The 25,634-nt window shown below is 38.7% G+C and overlaps 1 protein-coding gene across 7 annotated transcripts in view; it reads right to left on the reverse strand.

Annotated features, from left to right (window-relative positions):
* Window positions 1-25,634, reverse strand: part of LOC133620350 (potassium channel subfamily T member 1-like) — a 289,334-nt gene that overhangs the window by 73,081 nt on the left and 190,619 nt on the right. For all 7 annotated transcript variants that reach the window (XM_061981789.1, XM_061981785.1, XM_061981788.1 and 4 more), the window contains 8 exons: window positions 23,646-23,725; window positions 14,801-14,906; window positions 11,872-11,931; window positions 10,510-10,558; window positions 10,380-10,439; window positions 4,422-4,496; window positions 4,190-4,273; window positions 726-820 (listed from right to left, as the gene is read on the reverse strand). In XM_061981789.1, the coding sequence (XP_061837773.1) occupies window positions 726-820; window positions 4,190-4,273; window positions 4,422-4,496; window positions 10,380-10,439; window positions 10,510-10,558; window positions 11,872-11,931; window positions 14,801-14,906; window positions 23,646-23,725 (609 nt within the window). The remainder of the gene's footprint in view (window positions 1-725; window positions 821-4,189; window positions 4,274-4,421; window positions 4,497-10,379; window positions 10,440-10,509; window positions 10,559-11,871; window positions 11,932-14,800; window positions 14,907-23,645; window positions 23,726-25,634) is intronic.

Genomic DNA, 25,634 nt, shown 5'->3' on the forward strand with positions numbered 1-25,634 from the left:
TTTTTTTTTCTCTTTATATTATGTTTATAAAGTCAGTAAATACGTCCCTAGACACATGAGGACTTTGAATATGACCAATGTATGATCCTGTAACTACTTGGTATCGTATCGATACCTAAATGTGTGGTATCATCTAAAACTAATGTAAAGTATCAAAGAAGAGAAGAATACGTGATTATTACATTTTAACAGAAGTGTAGATAGAACATGTTAAAACAGAAAATAAGCAGATATTAACAGTAAATGAACAAGTAGATGAATAATAATTTTTTTACAGTTTGTCCCTCATAATGTAGACAAAATAATAGGTATATAAATGACACAATATGTTACTGCATACATCAGCAGACTAATTAGGAGTCTTTGTTTGTTTACTTACTACTAAAAGACAAGTTGTCTAGTATGTTCACTATTTTGTTTAAGGACTAAATTACAATAATAAACATATGTTTCATGTACACTAAGATTCTTTGTTACAATAAAGACAATAATGACATTTTAGCGGTCCCCTTTACTTAGAAAAATATCAAAATACATTTTGATACTGGTACCAAAATATTGCTATCAGGACAACCCTACTAGCTTGCCAGCAATTAGCTTGCTTCTCCAGTATGTGAGCAGTATCACCATCATCAAAGTGTGTTTATCAATCATCATATGAATCATAATGTTCATGTTGCATCACATGATGAATGATGAAGGAAGTCGAAGGAGTGTAGACTTACCCAGTAAAAACCAGGCAGAGTAAAGTGCAGATGAGTATGAAGACCTGGTTGAACATGGCTGAGTGAGTCCTCTGGATAGCACGATGGAAGTCATTCTGTCAGCAGGAGAGACGTGTTAGTGATCAGAGTCAACGCTTGCTCCTTTTAGTATGTTCAGCATGTCAGCATGTGCTCCACCTCCATGTGCCTGGCACAAGACTACACCATCTGTCCGTTGGCAGGAAACCCTCCACCATGTTCTATCTACCTGACATCCTGGATGATATCAGCAGCAGACATCCGCATGCACCTTTTTAAGATACATGTTGCAGCTGTGGTCGACTACGTCTTCATGCAACTGCAACAATTCTCGTGATTTGTAGGCGTGTCCTGGGACAACATTTTGACCTCCATATCAGAGCTTTGAGCATTGGCCGATCCCGATATTAATCCCATTGGATATCACACACTTGTATTATTTTGTAGTGTGGGATGTTAGAAAAGGTTAGATCAAGTAAAATGACTCATACAGAGATATATGGTAGGTATGTAAAACACTAACCTATGTATTATTAACTGTCTGAAAAAGGAATTTTGCTGTCTTTAAGTGTAAGTGGAGTGATATTTTTAATTTTTTTGGCAACACCCACAATAGTGGTCACAATAATTTAATAAGTTATTAGTTAGGTACATATATACAATACATATACTTACAACCATATATGTGTTAGAAACATATATACATGCATACATACATATATACATATACTTACAATCATATATGCGTTGGATATATATATACATATACTTACAATCATATATGTGTTAGATACATATATACATATACTTACAATCATATATGTGTTGGATATATATATACATATACTTACAATCATATATGTGTTAGATATGTACAGTATATGCATATACTTACAATCATATATCTGTTAGGTACATACAGTATATACATATACTTACAATCATATATGTGTTAGGTACATATATACATATACTTACAATCATATATGTGTTAGATACATACAGTATATACACATACTTACAATCATATATGTGTTAGGTTCATATATACATATACTTACAATCATATATGTGTTAGGTACATATATACATATACTTACAATCATATATGTGTTAGATACATATATACAAATACTTACAATCATATATGTGTTAGATACATATATCAACATACTTACAATCATATATGTGTTAGATACATATATACATATACTTACAATCATATATGTGTTAGATACATAGATACATATACTTACAATCATATATGTGTTAGGTACATATATACATATACTTACAATCATATATGTGTTAGATACATATATACATATACTTACAATCATATATGTGTTAGATACATATATACACATACTTGCAATCATATATGTGTTAGGTACATATATACATATACTTACAATAATATATGTGTTAGGTACATATATACATATACTTACAATAATATATGTGTTAGATACATATATACATATACTTACAATCATATATGTGTTAGGTACATATATACATATACTTACAATCATATATGTGTTAGATACATAGATACATATACTTACAATCATATATGTGTTAGGTACATATATACATATACTTACAATCATATATGTGTTAGATACATATATACATATACTTACAATCATATATGTGTTAGATACATATATACACATACTTGCAATCATATATGTGTTAGGTACATATATACATATACTTACAATAATATATGTGTTAGGTACATATATACATATACTTACAATAATATATGTGTTAGATACATATATACATATACTTACAATCATATATGTGTTAGGTACATATACAGGTAAAAGCCAGTAAATTAGAATATTTTGAAAAACTTGATTCATTTCAGTAATTGCATTCAAAAGGTGTAACTTGTACATTATATTTATTCATTGCACACAGACTGATGCATTCAAATGTTTATTTCATTTAATTTTGATGATTTGAAGTGGCAACAAATGAAAATCCAAAATTCCGTGTGTCACAAAATTAGAATATTGTGTAAGGCTAATACAAAAAAGGGATTTTTAGAAATGTTGGCCAACTGAAAAGTATGAAAATGAAAAATATGAGCATGTACAATACTCAATACTTGGTTGGAGCTCCTTTTGCCTCAATTACTGCGTTAATGCGGCGTGGCATGGAGTCGATGAGTTTCTGGCACTGCTCAGGTCTTATGAGAGCCCAGGTTGCTCTGATAGTGGCCTTCAACTCTTCTGCGTTTTTGGGTCTGGCATTCTGCATCTTCCTTTTCACAATACCCCACAGATTTTCTATGGGGCTAAGGTCAGGGGAGTTGGCGGGCCAATTTAGAACAGAAATACTATGGTCCGTAAACCAGGCACGGGTAGATTTTGCGCTGTGTGCAGGCGCCAAGTCCTGTTGGAACTTGAAATCTCCATCTCCATAGAGCAGGTCAGCAGCAGGAAGCATGAAGTGCTCTAAAACTTGCTGGTAGACGGCTGCGTTGACCCTGGATCTCAGGAAACAGAGTGGACCGACACCAGCTGGACTGCTGCTGAGTGGTCCAAAGTCATGTTTTCTGACGAAAGCAAATTTTGCATTTCCTTTGGAAATCGAGGTCCCAGAGTCTGGAGGAAGACAGGAGAGGCACAGGATCCACGTTGCCTGAAGTCTAGTGTAAAGTTTCCACCATCAGTGATGGTTTGGGGTGCCATGTCATCTGCTGGTGTCGGTCCACTCTGTTTCCTGAGATCCAGGGTCAACGCAGCCGTCTATCAGCAAGTTTTAGAGCACTTCATGCTTCCTGCTGCTGACCTGCTCTATGGAGATGGAGATTTCAAGTTCCAACAGGACTTGGCGCCTGCACACAGCGCAAAATCTACCCGTGCCTGGTTTACGGACCATGGTATTTCTGTTCTAAATTGGCCCGCCAACTCCCCTGACCTTAGCCCCATAGAAAATCTGTGGGGTATTGTGAAAAGGAAGATGCAGAATGCCAGACCCAAAAACGCAGAAGAGTTGAAGGCCACTATCAGAGCAACCTGGGCTCTCATAACACCTGAGCAGTGCCAGAAACTCATCGACTCCATGCCACGCCGCATTAACGCAGTAATTGAGGCAAAAGGAGCTCCAACCAAGTATTGAGTATTGTACATGCTCATATTTTTCATTTTAATACTTTTCAGTTGGCCAACATTTCTAAAAATCCCTTTTTTGTATTAGCCTTAAGTAATATTCTAATTTTGTGACACACGGAATTTTGGATTTTCATTTGTTGCCACTTCAAATCATCAAAATTAAATGAAATAAACATTTGAATGCATCAGTCTGTGTGCAATGAATAAATATAATGTACAAGTTACACCTTTTGAATGCAATTACTGAAATAAATCAAGTTTTTCAAAATATTCAAATTTACTGGCTTTTACCTGTATGTGTTAAGATTTACTTACAATCATGTTTTCCAGGGCCCCCTTGGCGAGCCAGCAGTTAAGAAAAACAGGAACAAATATGGTTCTTAATGGAGGCCAGAAGATCTGAAAAGGAATAAGAAGAGTCAAGACTATTGACAGATCAATCACAGGTCCTTTTCATCCTGTCATTGCTCACAACAGATTGATTTTTCAACACATTTGATCTATTGAACAAGAAGTGTTGAATCATATCGTGGAGGTGATGACTTACTGTGATGACAAATGGCACCGTATTGATCATCTCCAATATGAAGGATATCTGGAATATTTGCTCCCAGATGTTGCCCTGGAGAGCACATTGGTGGACAGAGATGAAATGGCAGTTCAAAAAAGTCCTTCATTTTGAAACCCTTTCAGAAACACAGTGGATTGAAGAGATGATATTTTTCCTTAAATTTAAAATGTCTCAGAAATCTTCCAATAGTGTTTTAAGTGTGCTGCCCAAAATGTAGTTTAACAGCTTTTAGTAGCACAACTGGGACACTCTTTTTGTGTCCTCTGCTGTGTGTGTAAGAAGTGGTACTATCTACCACATAAACACTCTAACTCTGTACTTGTCCCACATATTGGCCCACTTTTTGGTTTGCGAGCCAATAGATCGCACCAAATGTGCTTCTGTGTGTGAACTAAGCCAACTAAGCAGCCGGGAGAGAAGGAGGGAATCGCTGTGAACTTAAACTTGCAGAGGAGAGGGAACTCGCACACACTTCCCCTCCCTGTTGCCCTCCCTTCCCCGCCTTGTGACGGCGTGTCGCCTGCCGTTTGCCAACAGCGAGGTGAAATTATTTTACTTTTACTTTTTTTTTATTGTAGCAACATGGTTGTTAACGATTTTGAGAGCACCAAAAGGACTTCTGTATCCAGCTTGCCATTGTTGTGTTGTTTTGATTTTTGCTCCATTACCCCCTTGTTATGTTTGATGGGTATATATATATATATATATATATATATATATGTATATATATATATATATATATATATATATATATATATATATATATATATATATATATATAAATATATATATATATATATATATATATGTATATATATATATATATATATAATTTGAGGCCCTGTAAAATATTGTGTACTAACACAAAAACACGTTTTATGATTATTTCAGGAACAAAATGTTTTTTGTTTTTTTTACCCACAAACAATAAAAAAATAGTTTTTTTTTAGTACATTTTATATCAGAGGAGTGGAATCTTTTCAGATACATTAGGGCTGGGCGATATGGCCTTTTAATAATATGTGGATATGTTTAGGCCATCTTGCGATACACAATATATATCTGGATATTTTGCCTTAGCCTTGAATGAACACTTGATGCATATAATCACAGCAGTATGATGATTCTATGTGTCTACATTAAAACGTTCTTCTTCATACTGCATTAATATATGCTCATTTTAAACTTTCATGCAGAGAGGGAAACCACAACTAAGTAAATTTACCAAAAGTGTATTTATTAAACAGCTATTAAGCAGTGGCACAAACATTCATGTCATTTCCAAAACAGAAAGTGCAAGATTGTCAGAGACATTTTAAAACAAGCTATTAGTGCACTTTTGTGCATGATGTCACTAAGATGACATATCAAAACAACACTAAAATAGAGTGCTTTTTGTACAGAACGCCACTACAATATTTTAAAACAAATAAAGTGCACTTTTGTGCATGATGTCACACAAGATATTTCAATAACTTTAAAATAAAAATGAGCTGCATAATAGGAAATTTGTCATGTCTTTGTGATCATGTTTTGTTTTAGTCATGTTCGGTTTTGTTTTTGGACTTTTTGTGCACTTTTGTTTGTTTTGTCACCATAGCAACCATTAGTTTTCACCTGTCACATCACGCACCTGTTTCACGTTCGGACTCACACACACCTGTCACCAATCATGTCACTGTTATTTAAGCCTACTTTTGTTCATCACTCGTTCTGCCTGCATTGTCTTGATGTCACACCGGTTTATGTCTTGCTCTGACCAAGTAAGTTTCTCTGTCCATGCCCTAGCTTCTGCTAAAGATTAGCTTCACTTGTGTTTTAGGCACGCTCGCCATTTTTTGTTGTATTGTTTATGTTTGTGGTAGTGCATGATTTATGTTAATAAATCCTAGCCTACCTTCACGCTGTTGTCCGGAGCCGTCTCTTTGCATTGGAAGAACACCCGCGCAGCGAGCTGCGACCCTCATGTGACAAAATCAAATAGTGTATGTCCTTCGCTATGTGGTAGGTTCCTGCGGACGTTATCGCCTTCCGTTTTTGACTATTTTTTTCATACGGTGTTGATGTGGAAATGGTTGCATCGGCATTTTGTGGGTGTGGCACCGGCCGGAGATGTTGACATGCGGGGTTTTAAGCACTCTTCAATCTCTAGCAGGTGACTTTTCAAATGATGCTACAAATTAGTAGTGCTGATACTTTTTGTAGCAACGCTTTTTCCGCATACTTGACATATTACGGTTGTCTGTTCAACATCTTCCCGCTTGAAGCCAAACCACCGCCAGACGATGGACCCCCTGCTGTTTTTCTTGGGAGTTAATTAATCTTCCTCCATTTGTTACCAGATTGGCACCTTCTTTCTCTCGTATTACCACTCGCACCGCACCGCTAGCATCACAACTAACTTTACCCATGCTGCTACCTCTCTGCTCGGCGAGGGCGTCTGACGTTGCACGCGCGACACTATGTGACGCATGCAAGAAGGTGCGCTTGTTTTATCTCTCTGTGAGAAGGAGAGACAAGAAAGAGTGAGAAAAGCCTGAAGTGTAATGCCTGCAGCTAAAAGCAACTGCCTGAGAAGGTATACTCCAATATCACAATATAGTCATTTTCTACATCGCACATAGACAAACCCACGATATATATGAGTATATTCCATATATCGCCCAGCCCTAAGACACATAAACAAAAAGTTTGATTAAAAAATATTTAGATATAAAATTGCCTTTTCTGATGAAATGAGTGGGTGTGTTGATTCTCCCAGTCGGGACCAACACAGTCACATAGACATTCTGAGTGCCTGCAAGTCCACAGGATTAGTGGTGAGCTGCAGCAGATAGTGAAAGTAAAGTCGCTGCTCCTTTTTAAATGTTATTTCAACTTCTATGCTAGTGTTAGTCATCGTTCTTTATTTTGTTCTTCTGGGCAACACTTCCAGGCACAACACGATTATATGAACATTAATTACGTCGTGACGAGGCTTACTTTCGCAACGGTGGAACACGATTGCGCACACTTTCACACAAACACACACACATTTACAGGCACACACACTTTGACAGACACACACAGGATCACGGTCCGTAGAGGTGGATTGTTTAGTTTCGTTTCGTTTATTAAAGGATCCCCATTAGTCTACACCGCAGTGGAGACTATTCTTCCTGGGAAATAGCATCACCAGCACAAAACAAAAGATTACAATGCAGTACAACATGAGTTACAAAAATAGCAACAACAAAGAACAAAAAACAACCTTACATAATTATGTTCATACCAAAGATAAAAAGAGCAATATAAAAATAGATATATATTTCAGCAAAAATAAAACAAAGAACCAATGGCCTATAACAGTGATTCTCAAATGGGGGTACTTGAAGGTATGCCAAGGGGTACGTGAGAATTTTTTTTAATATTCTAAAAATAGCAACAATTCAAAAATCCTTTATAAATATAAATAAAAACCTATCTTTTTTTCCAAATAGTTCAAGAAAGACCACTACAAATGAGCAATATTTTGCACTGTTATACAATTTAATAAATCAGAAACTGATGACATAGTGCTGTATTTTACTTCTTTATCTCTTTTTTCAACCAAAAATGCTTTGCTCTGATTAGGGGGTAGTTGAATTAAAAACAATTTCACAGGGGGTACATCACTGAAAAAAGGTTGAGAACCACTGGCCTATAATATACACATTAGTGTACCAAAGACAAACAATAAGTGACGAAAAAGTACCATCCATCCATTTTTTACTGCTTGTCCCATAATCAATAAAAAAGTCAATAATCAATAAAACCAGTCATGACATTAGGTACAATCTAGAATTATCTCTTTCCGCAACACTTCTCCTCTTAGTCTATTCTTAGAACCCACTCTGCTGGTGATTGATACCAGATATTGTGGAAGTCTAGTGTCAGGATTATACCAAACATTGTCACTTCCCTACTCTTTACTACTGCGGTAACTTCTAACAGACTTATCGATCCGCCATGTTGGATCGAGGAAATGTGTCGACAGCTGATCACCGTCATCCAACTCACAGGAATCTCGATCAACCATCCCAGCCTTACTTTAAAGCAGGACCAGTAGTGAAGACAAATGTGTACATTTGTAATAAGTAGAGATCCACGGATATATATTTTTCAGGGCCCACACCGATCAAAAAGTACACTCAAAGTACGATATAAGGCGGTTGTTATGGTCCATAAAATACTGACCGCTTTTGTTCGGTGACATTTTGGAAATCAATGCCAATGATGATGAAATTATGTATTTTTCTTTATGATGCTGATACAAATATGAATGTTTGATGTGTTGATTCTTGATACTTGGTGACATGCACAACTCTTAGGTCATTGGATGTGAATGCCATGGATAGAACTACAGGGATGGAATTGTAATGAGAGAAGACCGGAGAGACCACTGGTATGTAGGGTTGTACGGTATACCAGTACTAGTATAGTATCGCGGTACCAATGAATACTATACTCTGTTTGAAACGTACTGGTTCCCCAATTTATTTATTTTTTTAACGGGCATGACGGCGCATCGTCATGTCGTGACATTGCTGGTTTTACGAGCAGAGGAGCATGTTCGGCAGCGCGCACACAGAGTACTTACAAGCAGACACAGTGTGTAGACAGAAAAGGGAGAATGGACGCATTTTGGTGTAAAAAGTAAAGATAAAGGTGAAGTTATAACACTGAAACACCCTCAGGAAGAGGTGCTTTAAGACATGGCTAGCTAGCTAGCAGCTAACATCCATCCACAGTGTTTTAGCTACTTCTAAATCACTAATCCTGGCCTCCATAGCGACAAAAAAAGTATGTTTCTTACAAGTAGCATTATCACTGGAGGACGAGGAATAGCTAAACATGCTTCACTACACACCCTAGGAGGATGCAATAGCACACACAATGTAAACAAATGCCATTGGTGGATCTACACCTGACATCCACTGTAATGATACCAAGTACAAAAAGCGTATCTAGTCGATACTACTATGATTACATCGTTTTTTTTTATCGTCACAAAATCTTTTTTCTTTTTTAAAATTCATATTGTGCTTATAAAGTCAGTAAATACGTCCCTGGACACATGAGGACTTTGAATTTGACCAATTTATGATCCTGTAACTACTTGGTATCGGATCGATACCTAAATTTATGGTATCAGCCAAAACTAATGTAAAGTATCTTTTGTTAGCGGTGATGCCGGTGAGCTATTGTGTCCTCCTAGGGTGTGTAGTGAAGCATGTTCCTCGTCCTCCAGTGATACTGATACTTGTAAGAAACGTACTTTGTCGGCATGGAGGCCAGTATTAGTGATTTAGAAGTAGCTAAAAGACTGTGGATGGATGCTAGCTGCTAGCTAGCCATGTCTTAAAGCACCTCTTCCTGAGGGTGTTTCAGTGTTATAACTTCACCTTTATCTTTACTTTTTACACCAAAATGCATCCATTCTCCCTTTTCTGTCTACACACTGTGTCTGCTTGTAAGTACTCTGTGTGTGTGTGTGCTGCCAAACATGCTCCTCTGCTCGTAAAACCAGCAATGTCACCACGTGACAACCGTGCCGTCATGCCCGTTAAGAAAAGGGTGAGGGGGGGGTAACCGGTACTTTTTAGAGGCGGTATAGTACCGAATATGATTGATTAGTATTAGTATATTGTACAAACCTAGTATTGACCTCACTAATGATGATTTCCTAATACTGATATGTATATATTGTATCTGCTGGTGTTGTAGGTGTGGGAAAAAAGAAGATACCAATAAAAAAAAGGTTATTAACAATATATGTCAAAATACCAAATATTGGCAAGGATAATCGGTCGATTAGTGTAAAAAATTATTGGTCTGATGTCTTATGATCGTTGCCACGGCAACAGCTAGGGAGACAAATCAGCCATGAAGGCAAGTGTGAAGCTGCTTCTTTACCTTGTAGCTGAGATACGTGATCAGCATGGTTTCCAAAAAACTGATCAAGGCCACGGTCACCTGAGGTAAAGCATACACTGAGTGAATAAAAACGTGTTGTTTTACTGACAGTATCATAACAACTGCTTACTTGTATGGCCCACAAGGGATCCGGTCTCGTCACGCAGAAAATCAACTTCCTTTTATAAAGCACAAATGTAAAGTCAGCTGAGGACAATGAAAATAAAAAGATAAACATACATACACACATACATACATACATACAGTACATACATGTATACATACATACTGTACGTACATACATACATACATACATACATACATACATACATACATACATACATACATACATGTATACATACATACTGTACGTACGTACGTACATACATACATACATACATACATACATACATACATACATACATACATGCATACATGTATACATGCATACATACATACATGTATACATGCATATATACATACATACATGTATACATGCATATATACATACATACATGTATACATGCATATATATATACATACATGTATACATGTATATATACATACATACATGTATACATGTATATATACATACATGTATACATGCATACATACATACATACATGTATACATGCATATATACATACATACATGTATACATGCATATATACATACATACATGTATACATGTATATATACATACATGTATACATGCATACATACATACATGTATACATGCATACATACATACATGTATACATGCATACATACATGTATACATACATACACACATGCATACATACATACATATATACATACATACATGCATGCATGTATACATGCATAAATACATGTATACATGCATACATACATGTATAGATAGATACATACATACACACATACATAAATACATACATACATACATGTATACATACATACATACTGTACATGTATACATACATACATACATACATGCATACATACATACATACATGCATGTATACATACATACATTCATTTATACATACATGTATAGATAGATAGATACATACATACATACATACATGCATACATGCATGTATACATACATACATTCATACATACATGTATAGATACATACATACATACATACATACATACATACATGTATACATGCATACATACATACATACATGCATACATGCATGTATACATACATACATACATACATTCATACATACATGTATAGATAGATACATACATGCATACATACATGCATAAGTGCATGTATACATACATACATGTATACAAACATACATACATACATATATACATACAAACATACATACATACATGTATACAAACATACATGTATACATACAAACATACATACATATATACAAACATACATACATACATACATACATAAATACATGTATACATACAAACATACATACATGTACACATACATACATGTATACATACATACATACATATATACATATATACATACCAATGAATTTCTGTTGACTCTGTGGATGAATTTGGCCAGCTGGAGTTTCTAAAGTTTGAACTGTGATAAAGAGAATAATAAATCTGTTATAGTAAAACAATAATATAATAAACTACTGCCACTCTTAATTGGTGTCTTTATAATGAAAGCCTGTTTTGGACACTGAATTTATCCAACTTTTGTGAACTGATTTTTTTTTTTTCACATCAAATAATGCGGACAATTTCACAGAATAAAAAATTATAAGCAAAATTGGTGTGTTTAAAAATTCAGTTTGTTAAAATACAATGTTTTGAAATTCATTGTGTTAAAAAATTCAGTGCAGAAAAATGTGTTGCTTCAAAACTCAAGACTCACTTCTGGAAAATGAAGAAAGAAGCAATCTAGTCTGCATGACATAGATACAACGTTGATTATACATACTTGTCCTTTAAAACTGACATTGATATGTTGATTATACGTACTTGTCCTTTAAAACTGACATTGATACAACATTGATTATACGTACATGTCCTTTAAAACTGACATTGATACGTTGATTATACGTACTTGTCCTTTAAAACTGACATTGATACAACGTTGATTATAGGTACATGTCCTTTAAAAATGACATTGATACGTTGATTATATATGTATGTGTCCTTTAAAACTGACATTGATACAACGTTGATTATACGTACATGTCCTTTAAAACTGACTTTAAAACAACGTTCATTAGACGTACATGTCCTTTAAAACTGACTTTAAAACAACGTTCATTATACGTACATGTCCTTTAAAACTGACATTGATATGTTGATTATACGTATTTGTCCTTTAAAACTGACATTGATACAACGTTGATTATATGTACTTGTCCTTTAAAACTGACATTGATACAACGTTGATTATATGTACTTGTCCTTTAAAACTGACATTGATACAACGTTGATTATACGTACATGTCCTTTAAAACTGACTTTAAAACAACGTTCATTAGACGTATATGTCCTTTAAAACTGACTTTAAAAACAACGTTCATTATACGTACATGTCCTTTAAAACTGACATTGATATGTTGATTATACGTACTTGTCCTTTAAAACTGACATTGATTATATGTACTTGTCCTTTAAAACTGACATTGATACAACGTTGATTATACGTACATGTCCTTTAAAACTGACTTTAAAACAACGTTCATTAGACGTACATGTCCTTTAAAACAACGTTCATTATACGTACATGTCCTTTAAAACTGACATTGATACGTTGATTATACGTACTTGTCCTTTAAAACTGACATTGATACAACGTTGATTATATGTACTTGTCCTTTAAAACTGACATTGGTACAACGTTGATTATACGTACATGTCCTTTAAAACTGACTTTAAAACAACGTTCATTAGACATACATGTCCTTTAAAACTGACTTTAAAACAACGTTCATTATACTTACATGTCCTTTAAAACTGACATTGATATGTTGATTATACGTACTTGTCCTTTAAAACTGACATTGATACAACGTTGATTATATGTACTTGTCCTTTAAAACTGACATTGATACAACATTGATTATACGTACATGTCCTTTAAAACTGACTTTAAAACAACGTTCATTATACGTACATGTCCTTTAAAACAACGTTCATTATACGTACATGTCCTTTAAAACTGACATTGATACGTTGATTATACGTACTTGTCCTTTAAAACTGACATTGATACAACGTTGATTATATGTACTTGTCTTTTAAAACTGACATTGATACGTTGATTATACGTACATGTCCTTTAAAACTGACTTTAAAACAACGTTCATTATACGTACATGTCCTTTAAAACTGACATTGATACGTTGATTATACGTACTTGTCCTTTAAAACTGACATTGATACAACGTTGATTATAAAGTACATGTCCTTTAAAACTGACATTGATACGTTGATTATATGTACGTGTCCTTTAAAAGTGACATTGATACAACGTTGAGTATACGTACATGTCCTTTAAAACTTACTTTAAAACAACATTGATTATACATACATGTCCTTTAAAACTGACTTTAAAACAACGTTGATTATACGTACATGTCCTTTACAACTGACATTGATACGTTGATTATACGTACTTGTCCTTTAAAAACTGGCATTGATACAACGTTGATTATACGTACATGTCTTTTAAAACTGACTTTAAAACAACGTTCATTATACGTACATGTCCTTTAAAACTGACATTGATACGTTGATTATACGTACTTGTCCTTTAAAACTGACATCGATACAATGTTGATTATACGTACATGTCCTTTAAAACTGACATTGATACAACGTTGATTATACGTACATGTCTTTTACAACTGACATTGATACAACGTTGATTATACGTACATGTCTTTTACAACTGACTTTAAAACAACATTGATTATACGTACATGTAATTTAAAACTGACATTGATACAACGTTGATTATATGTACTTGTCCTTTAAAACTGACATTGATATGTTGATTATACGTACATGTCCTTTAAAACTGACATTGATACAACGTTGATTGTACGTACATGTCCTTTAAAAATGATTTTGAAACAACGTTGCAAAATAGTTGTTCGTACATTGAGACAACGTTGATGTCCAACGTTGGATCCACGTTGTTAGTTGGGAAATGACCAAATTTCAATGTTCAAATCAACGTCAGAACCTGACGTTGAATAAACGTCGTCAAAAAGCATGTTGTTTCAACGTTGTATTTGTGTTGTAGAATGTTGTTTGGGAAATGACCAACAGGTCAAATCAATGTCACAACCCAACATTGATTAAACGTCCTCAAAAAGCATGTTGTTTCAACGTTAAGTTTGAGTTGCTCATCATCAGGACCTCATTCAACAAGTTCTCAACGTTGTTTCAATGTCTGGCGCCTGCTGGAAGTTTCATTCTCTCACCAGGGGTTGCCATTGGTCTCCTTGGGGTCGTCCAGGCTGACTCTCACGATGTAGAGGACACAGGTGAGGATCTTCAAGGAGAAGTTGAAAAGGCGGATCCTCAAACCTGCCAAAGGACAAAAACAGTTTTTATTTCAAATGATGTCAGCAGGACTTCCTGTGGTTTCAAGCTCAGCATGGTTCTCATGAGGCGTGCCACACGGCCATAATTTAGTACCAGTACTGGAGAAGAAGTTCCAAATCACACAGAATAACTCCAGAGTGATAACGTAGTTGTAATTACTGGTGTTGACCAGAGGGAGGTGCTAGCTGTGTTGTCATCCTCAGGCAGTGTCAAAAGGATGTGACACAGTTGGGAGACCCTGCAGCTGATATTTCCATGACATTCAGTTGTTGTTCTCTATGGCCTAAAAGGACACCATTAGCATTGTGCTAATGTCTGTTTATGGTGTTTCTTCATTAGGAACTTGCTCTCCACGAAAGTGCCACAGTGTGCAACTTGAGGCCTAATGAGATCTAATGGACACAATCCCAGCTGACACACAAAGTGGATGCAAATGGACTTTTCTGCACAATATTGTTTATTTGCACATCCATTCCCAGCATTTTAGCACAGTGGTCCTTAAAACCAGCATGTTGTCAAGCTTATGAGATGCAAGTGTAACTGTGACACTTTAAAAAAAATGTTTTTATGTTTTCATAAACGGCTGTGATGATAATGTCAATGAGGAATTTTTTAATCACCGTTATTTTTGGAATTCTTATTAATATCGATACTGTTGTTGATACTATTCATTTTTGTTTGACGACCGTATTTTTCGGACCATAGGGCGCACCGGATTATAAGGTGCACTGCCAATGAGCGGGTCTATTCAGGTCTGTTTTTATACAAAAGGAGCACCGGATTATAAGGCGCATTAAAGGAGTCATATTATTATGATTAGTTTCTAAATGTAAAAGACTTCCTTGTGGTCTACATAACATGTAATGGTGGTTCTTTGGTCAAAATGTTGCATAGATGATGTTTTACACATCATCTTCAAGTCGCTTTCTGACCGTCTCTTTAGGTTGCGCCGTCTTATTTACGTGCCTCCACTTCAACAGTGCCTTCTTCCCCGTCATCTTTGTTGTAGCGGTGTAGCGTGCAAGGACGGGAGTGGAAGAAGTGTCAAAAGATGGAGCTAACTGTTTTAATGACATTCAGACTTTACTTCAATCAATAACGGAGCAGCATCTCCTCATCCGTGGCTCACTAAAGTTCCTTGGGTGAATAATATAACTCACTACACCGGTATGTTTTAGTAATTTCATGGTGAGTTTACTGACAGATATGAGTAAGAACTTTACACTACTTTATATTGGAAATGGCAACAGCGGAGGATGAATGTCACATAACAAGAAGATAGAGAAAAAGAAGACTCTTATCGACTACGGTGTCGGACTACAGTGACGGACTTGCGCAGATTTTCAGGACTTATGCCGATCTCAAATACAGATCAGCAGGTGCCATAAGGTAAGAAAAGTTCCTTTTGCATAATATTGCGAAACAAAATACCAGATAATATGTCTGCTAATGGGTGCCATTTTGCGGTCCTTATACACACACCATAGTAATACTTGTATCTCTGACTATGGTAGACGTAATGCGCCGACAATCCATCAAGCGGTGCGGCTTCAAAGTCGTACTATAACATTTCGACAGATTTTTGAGTGCCGTGTGTAATGTTCTATATTTTCAATGGAACATTTAAAGTTTTGTTGATTTACTGGCGTCATATTGCAGTCTACACATATCTCTTATGTGTGACTGCCATCTACTGGTCACACTTATCATTACACCATGTACTAAATGAAATAGCTTTGAGGTCAGTAAGCACAACCAAGATTATTCCGTACATCAGGCGCACCGGGTTATAAGGCGCACTGTCGATTTTTGAGAAAATGAAAGGATTTTAAGTGTGCCCTATAGTCCTAAAAATATGCTACTTTTGGAATGTTTTGTGTCTTGTTTGGGTGTCCTCTCTATTACTCTATTGATTGCTATTCTGAATGTTGCTGGGCCAAGTTTGGTTTTGGAATTGGAATTGTATTATTATTGTATTGTGCATTATTTTGTTGGACTGATTCATAAAACATTATTAAAAAACGAGCATCCCCGCCATTAGTTTGCATAATGCAGGGGTGCCCATTGTGTAGATCGCGACCTAGCGGTCAATGGCGGAGGGTGTGTCAGTCCTAAAAATGATCGATCATTAATCTTCATCAAGACGTCACTTGATTGACATTCACGGCACCCGAGGGTCTTGTGAGATGACGCTGGCCGCTGCCAGATCATCATTATTAAGAAAAAAAGACCGACAGGAAGGCGAGAAACACTTTATTTCAACCGTACCTCCCGTCAAAACTCTAAAGACCGACCGCACAGTTCCTGTCTTCACAATAAAAGCACTTTCATGTGGTATTGGACAGAAAGGAGGACTTTTGTTCTCCTCCATTTGAAAATGTGGACGTTATCATCACTGCTGTCTGATTCCAATCAATGCAAGTCATCGCAATCATACCAATTTATATTCTTGTCTTCATGAAAGAAACACGCTTGTATTATCATTAAACACCTTTACCTTGTTAACATGTCTTTCATAAATCACTCAATATAAATGATATATATGAATGATCACCTCCACTTGGTACATTGAAAAGTAGCTGGCCTGCAGAAAAGGTGTGGCCACCCCTGATGTAGTCAATGCTACATCGAACCTGCCAAAATATATGAGGCGTCATGTAACTAAAATTGCGTCTAGTAAAAATAGACGTAGGTTCAAATCCAGAAAAGTACGTACGCCAGTAAAAAATCAGAAGTATTAAAGCACCAAGCACATTTCTTTTTCACACCACAATCAACGTGGAATTGATCTCAGAAGGCTTGGCTTGACGTGGCATATACTCTATATAAGCAGCTACTCTTTTCCTACGCTTTGAGCCCTGCGGCTTATAAAATGGTGCTGTTAATTGATGGATTCTTCTTTGCTGATTGGCCATAATGCAAATAAAGAAAAACACGCAAAGACACTGAAAAGGTTTGTTATTGAGTGAGTTTGCTCACTGCAGGTACTGCAATGCCCTTCTATTTAAACCGAGCTTTTAACTGGAAGTACGAGTGCCGTTCCATCTTCTAGCCGTCCATAGCGGTTCTACTTGTATGGATTCGTCACTCCAAACAACGTTTGTAAGTTTTACAATATAACTAAAACAATTCACTTACTAAAGCGTCCCATGTGTGATGTCTGTAGGAGTGTTTTCATGCGTATTTGTACGTGCTATCGTAACGTAATGAAGCAAACATCGTTAGCAATAGCTAATACGTTTAGTGTGACTTACAATGATTCTTTTTGTATTGTTTCAATTTGGTAAATTCACCAAAACGTCACCTTGGACTTATTGAGTCTTTTTAGCTGACCTAGCATCCGCAGCTAGCTTCATGACAATGACTTCTGTTTTGTTTGATTAGCTGTTTTACTGCCGTGTTACAGACACCGTTTGGAAACAATTAAGGTATAATAAACATAATATATATTATAGTATTATAAACATTTACAAAATATTTCTGTGTAGATAACTCATTTTACAACATATCTATCTGTAGCTTATAGTTTCGTGGTGCTAATATATGGAAACATATTTTTTCCTACTAAAATTTTTTACCCACGCGCTCTATAGTCCGGAAAATACGATAATCTTGCAATCTCTTAAATGTAAACATGCCAGCATATCACACATGATACGAAAGGCTTTGACTCTTGTTTGATTACTCAGTTTATTATTACAACCCAGGAGAGCTATATATGTGACACATATGTGACATCCTCCCCTGTCTCCGGTGCCAGTGTGCGGCTACCACCTGCTAGCTGTCTGCCTGACATGGCCAATAGGTGGCAAAAATGACCGCCTGTATAAATGATGTCCTCACAAATATTCATGAGATGCATTTAATGCTCGGGCCAAAAAGTCTATTTTGTGTCCTCGCCTCGATCTTTTCACAGCATTAAAATCAAATATCCCGTATTGTTATGATCCGCTGCCCGGATCAGAGTTTGTTTATGTTTGTGTCACGTGTTTTCAGCACCTTGAGTTTAGTTTGTTTCTGTTGCCATGACGGCAGATTGTACGCACCTGCCTCTGGTTAGTGTTCGGGACGCGCACCTGTTGCCCGGGCGCTAATCAGAGGGCTATTTAGTCTTTGCTCTGGCCTCACTCGGTCTGGCTTCGTAGTTTGTTCCCATACAACTGTTAACGACTACTTAGATTTCATGCTATGCTATTTTTTTCCTGCTAGCTCCCACGCTAGTCCTTATGTTTTGCCTTTTGTGCTACATGCATGTCTTTTGTTTATTCATCATATGATTTATATTTAAAATAAATCATTTTCCTACCTGCAAGCTGTGTCCGAAGCCGTCTGCATCCTTGGGAGAACCACACCCGCATCACTATGCGACCACGTCGTTTCAGTACGAAGCCAGCAAATAACAATTCTCCCGCGGCCGCCATTGAGGAGTTTGACGAAGGTACGTGGGAGGTGTTGCGAGCAATGGAAGCGGAAACTCTTCGCTATTCCCCCTCGGAGCGCCAGGACCTGATATGGGGTCCCAACGGAAAGCTGGTCCCAATCCACTCCGTTTGGCCCGAGGACATCGCCACACCCCCGCAGTACGGGACGCGTCAGCGAAGACGGAAGCCGGCCAGAAGGTCTTCCCCTCGCTGTCAAGACGCGCCGCTCCTGCAAACTCCTCCCCCGGACCGAAGCAAGCTACATGCAGCTCAAACTTCCCCTCCTCAGATGTTTGGCAACCCAATCGACCACTTTGCCAAACATTTCTCCGATTGGGCTGTCAGTCACATGGACAGCATCAACAATGACGTCATTTCATTGGCGCCCCCCGAAGAGGTAACTCCGCCCACTCCCGATGACATCATTGAGCAAAAAATTTTTTTTCCATCTTCTGCTTCATTCAGTCAGCCACCTCCAAATGACTTTTATTCCAAGATAAAACATTATCAGGACATTTTTATTAAGTGTAAGCCTAGTCAGTCACATTCTGATTTTCAGACTCCACCTCCAGTGAATTTGGTTCCGCCCCCAGTGACTATTGCTCCGCCCACTGCACATATTTTTTCCCCCTGTGCTCCCACCCAATCTCAAGTGAGGAGTGATAATAGTCAATTTGGACAATTTAAAGAGTATACCCCCCTCCATACCTCCCCCCAACCCTTGAAGACGGTTCCAAACCGCAAAGAGCGCGTCTGGTATCCGCGTCTTGAGGGGGGGGGCTAGTACTGGGAACTGTGCTAGTGCGGTGGCACAACTTCGGCGTACTAAGCCGCAACCACCTGCACGGCCACCGCCACCAGTTTTTTGGCGTGCTAAGCGGCAACCTCCTGCACGGCCACCGCCACCAGTCTTTCGACGTGCTAAGCCGCAACCCCCTGCACGGCCACCGCCACCAGTTTTTCGGCGTGCTAAGCCGCAACCCCCTGCACGGCCACCGCCACCAGTCTTTCGGCGTGCTAAACCGCAACCTCCTGCAAGGCCACCGCCACCAGTCTTTCGGCATGCTAAACCGCAACCTCCTGCACGGCCACCGCCACCAGTCCTTCGTCCTGCTAAGCCACAACCGCCAGCTAGGCCACCTCCAGCTGCACCTCGGCTAGCACCTGTTCCTGCACCTCGGCTGACACACCAAGCTTCGTCTCCTGTACCTCCTCCACGCCAAGCTCCACAATGCCAAGTTCCTCGGCTGGTTCCCACACCAGCGCCGGCTCCAAGGCTGGTTCCCACACCAGCGCCGGCTCCAAGGCTGGTTCCCACACCAGCGCCGGCTCCAAGGCTGGTTCCCACACCAGCGCCGGCTCCAAGGCTGGTTCTCACACCAGCGCCGGCTCCAAGGCTGGTTCTCACACCAGCGCCGGCTCCAAGGCTGGTTCTCACACCAGCACCGACTCCAAGACCAACCCTTGTCCCGGCTCCATGGCTGGTTCCCACACCAGCGCCGGCTCCAAGGCTGGTTCCCACACCAGCGCCGGCTCCAAGGCTGGTTCCCACACCAGCGCCGGCTCCACGGCTGGTACCCACACCAGCGCCGGCTCCACGGCTGGTACCCACACCAGCGCCGGCTCCACGGCTGGTACCCACACCAGCGCCGGCTCCACGGCTGGTACCCACACCAGCGCCGGCTCCACGGTTGGTACCCACACCAGCGCCGGCTCCACGGCTGGTACCCACACCATCGCCGGCTCCACGGCTGGTACCCACACCAGCGCCGGCTCCACGGCTGGTACCCACACCAGCGCCGGCTCCACGGCTGGTACCCACACCAGCGCCGGCTCCACGGCTGGTACCAGAACCTGCACCTGCTCCACGGCTGGTACCAGAACCTGCACCTGCCTCCACGGCGACGTCGGCTCCTCCTGCCTCCACGGCGACGTCGGCTCCTCCTGCCTCCACGGCGACGTCTGCTCCTCCTGCCTCCACGGCGACGTCGGCTCCTCCTGCCTCCACGGCGACGTCGGCTCCTCCTGCCTCCACGGCGACGTCGGCTCCTCCTGCCTCCACGGCGACGTCGGCTCCTCCTGCTTCCACGGCGACGTCGGCTCCTCCTGTTTCCACGGCGACGTCTGCTCTCTCCTCGTCTTCGTCTCAGCGACCTCGAGTGGTCTGGCTGCGCAAGCGGCGCTCTCGGAGGTTTGTTTATGGACGCCAGTGGCGCAAACAGCAGCGACACCCGAGACGTAGTCGTAGAACTCTCCGGCTGCTGAACTTCTGGCGCCACTCACGCCCACCTTCTCGGCAGCCACGAATGTGGCCTTTCCGTGGTCGCCCGCCTCGCCTGCGGCAGCGGCGTTCCACTCGCCGCCGCCACCTGACTCTTCCCCGGTGGATTCGGGGACACGTGGCCTGGCGACCCACCACCAAATCCTCCCTCCACCCTCCCTGGACTCTTGAACTGTTTCTTGTTTTTTGGGTTCTAGTTTTATTTCGTGTCAAGGGACATCTGGAATCTGTCCTTTAAGGGGGGGGGTACTGTTACGATCCGCTGCCCGGATCAGAGTTTGTTTATGTTTGTGTCACGTGTTTTCAGCACCTTGAGTTTAGTTTGTTTCTGTTGCCATGACGGCAGATTGTACGCACCTGCCTCTGGTTAGTGTTCGGGACGCGCACCTGTTGCCCGGGCGCTAATCAGAGGGCTATTTAGTCTTTGCTCTGGCCTCACTCGGTCTGGCTTTGTAGTTTGTTCCCATACAACTGTTAACGACTACTTAGATTTCATGCTATGCTATTTTTTTCCTGCTAGCTCCCACGCTAGTCCTTTTGTTTTGCCTTTTGTGCTACATGCATGTCTTTTGTTTATTCATCATATGATTTATATTTAAAATAAATAATTTTCCTACCTGCAAGCTGTGTCCGAAGCCGTCTGCATCCTTGGGAGAACCACACCCGCATCACTATGCGACCACGTCGTTTCACGTATCCCGTAGAAATGTGCGCAGGTCGGCCATGAAGTTGTCAACGTCAGTGTTGATACATCTCAACATTGCCGTGAAAAAGTGTAAGCATGCTTGCTACATGCGGCCCCTGGTCTTACTTCCGAGAATTAGCTTATAGCATTTATCCTCCAACCATGGGAAGGAAAATAATAACAACTTCAAGTTATCATTACATGTATGTATTGTTGCATTTGAAACAATTGTATTGTTGTAATAAGAGGTAATTGTTGTTACTATTCATTATCAATAGTACTATTTATATTGTTACTATAACAATCTACAAGGTTAAACAGTTGGCTTCTCTTTCCTCCCCTCCATTTATCTGCTTTCTTTTGTATCTCAAGTTATCATTACATATATGTATTGTTGCATTTGAAACAATTGTATTGTTGATAATACAGGTAATTATTGTTATTATTCATTATCAATAATATTATTTGTATTGGTATTTGTATTGATCCATTTGTAGTGTAATAATGTTCATTGTCATTTCTGTGTTATTAATATTTATTTCACTAACTGCTTCTTTGCTATCACTTTTACTATTATACTTATACATATCCTATTTGCTGATGTTGTTCTGTTGTTGTTGTTGTTGTCTCTCAGTCTTATCCCCCTTTTGTCTCTGCAATTTCCCCCTCTGTCTTCCTTTTTTTCTCTTTCTATCCCCGCCAAATAATAATATAAATCCATTTAATAAAGTCAAATACAAATAAGGCAACAAGAGAAGTATCCCGCACTTCTCTTTTGTAAAGTCAATGCGTACAGCAGATATGGGCATCCACCCTCTACATCAAAAATTATTTATAGCTGGACAGGACAAAAAAAAAAAAAGGAAAGAAAAAAAACTATAGAAAAAAATCATCAAAAAACTGAGCATGTACGCAACTGTCGAAACAATTTGAGCATATCACTGCCAGTCTGCACCGTACAGTCAAAATGAGTCCAAAATCGTCAGGAATGTTAAAACAATACCTTAATAGCTGACATATATCCATGAAAATATGGAAAAGCTGCTGATGGTGTGTTTGACAAAGAAGCAGCTGGAAGGAGATACCGTAGAAGTTTGCTCTCCAAGGTCAATGCTGTACATTATTATGATTGTATTGTTTTTCATACTACATCTTGCATCTAAAAGTAGTTCTTTTCTTTTTAAAACTCATTTTTGGGGTTAGGGAAAGCAACAATTAGATGGAATACAACTTATTTTTCAACAGGAGATGTTGATTTGAGAGACGAGTGTCCGTCACAGGAGCTCGTAAGTTGAGGTACTTTTGTATTTGTGGGATATTGGTTGTGTACTTACTTGACCTTTGGTTTTTGATGAAGAAAAGCTTCAGCCTCTCCTTGAAGGTGTTTTCGTTGACGTAGAACTCCACCTGCACCCTGTGGGAACACTCACATTGTTTACATCTAAGTCAAGTAGTCTCAGAATGTGGAGTTTGCAACATTTCACTTTCAATTCCCACTGCTTCCTGCCCTCTCCAGTTAGTCAAAACCAGACACAAAGCTTTTCCTACAATTAAATTACACACACAGAGAGAGAAAGTTGGTGCCAATGACAGCGCAGCTAAATCCATTGTCCAAACAAAACATAACTTTGTTGACTGTAAGGTCATTATGCTAGCAACACATAGCATTGTAAACAGGATCAATGGTCATTAGGGCTGTCAACCTTATCCCTATAATAGCCAGCCAACAAAATGTATTTATTTATTTACAGACTATGGTTGTACGGTATACCGGTATTAGTATAGTACTGCGATACTAATGAATCGTATTCCGTACTATACCACCTCGAAAAAGTACCGGTCCCCCACCCCCCAGTCATCATCACATCGTGACATTGCTGGTTTTATGAGCAGATGAGCATGTTCGGCAGCGCACACACACAGAGTACTTACAAGCAGACAGTGTGTAGACAGAAAAGGGAGAATGGACGCATTTTGGTGTAAAAAGTAAAGATTAAGTTATAACACTGAAACACCCTCAGGAAGAGGTGCTTTAAGACATGACTAGCTAGCTAGAGGCTAACATCCATCGACAGTGTTTTAGCTACTTCTAAATCACTAATCCTGACCTCCATGGCGACAAATAAAGTAAGTTTCTTACAGGTATCATTATCACTGGAGGACGAGGAATAGCTAAACATGCTTCACTACACACCCTAGGAGGATACAATAGCTCACCGGCGTCACAATGTAAACAAATGCCATGCGTGGATCTACACATAACATCCACTGTAATGATACCAAGTACAATAGAGTATCTAGTCGATACTACTATGACTACATCAATATTTTTTATCATCACAAAATGTTTTTTCCTTTTTAAAAAATTCATATTATGTTTATAAAGTCAGGAAATACGTCCCTGGACACATGAAGACTTTGAATATGACCAATGTATCATCCTGTAACTACTTGGTATCGAATCGATACCTAAATGTGTGATATCATCCAAAACTAATGTAATGTATCAAAGAAGAGAAGAATAAGTGATTATTACATTTTAACAGAAGTGTAGATAGAACCTGTTAACACAGACAATAAGCAGATATTAACAGTAAATGAACAAGTAGATTAATTATCCATTTTTAAAGTTTGTCCCTCATAATGTAGACAAAATAATAGGTAGATAAATGACACAATATGTTACTGCATACGTCAGCAGACTAATTAGGAGTCTTTGTTTATTTACTACTAAAGGACAAGTTGTCTAGTATGTTCACTATTTTATTTAAGGACTAAATTACAATAATAAACATGTTTCATGTACCCTAACATTTTTTGTTACAATAAAGACAATAATGTAATTTGTTGAGGTCCCCTTTATTTAGAAAAGTACCGAAAAGTATCAAAATACATTTTGGTACCGGTACCAAAATATTGGTATTGGGACAACACTATTACAGACTGACATACATTTGTATGACATTATTGTTTCTTTTGTACATATCAGTCGGTTCTGCAAAATTCAATTCAATTCAAAAACTATAATTTACGGGGGATATTGATTTTTGAAATAGGTAAAATAAGAAGGAATATAAAATACAAATGTATTTCAGTTTTAGGAGTTAAATGGTGGAACACGCTCAGTGATGAGCTGAAGCCATGTAGTTCTTTGTTAAGGTTTAAGAAAACCTTGAAAGATGAAATAATTGAAAATGATCAAATATAAAGTTAAGTTAAAGTACCAATGATTGTCACACACACACTAGGTGTGGCAAAATTATTCTCTGCATTTGACCCATCACCCTTGATCACCCCCTGGGAGGTGAGGGGAGCAGCGGGCA

Source organism: Nerophis lumbriciformis, linkage group LG24 (assembly GCF_033978685.3).
Source record: "Nerophis lumbriciformis linkage group LG24, RoL_Nlum_v2.1, whole genome shotgun sequence".
Lineage (NCBI taxonomy): Eukaryota > Metazoa > Chordata > Actinopteri > Syngnathiformes > Syngnathidae > Nerophis > Nerophis lumbriciformis.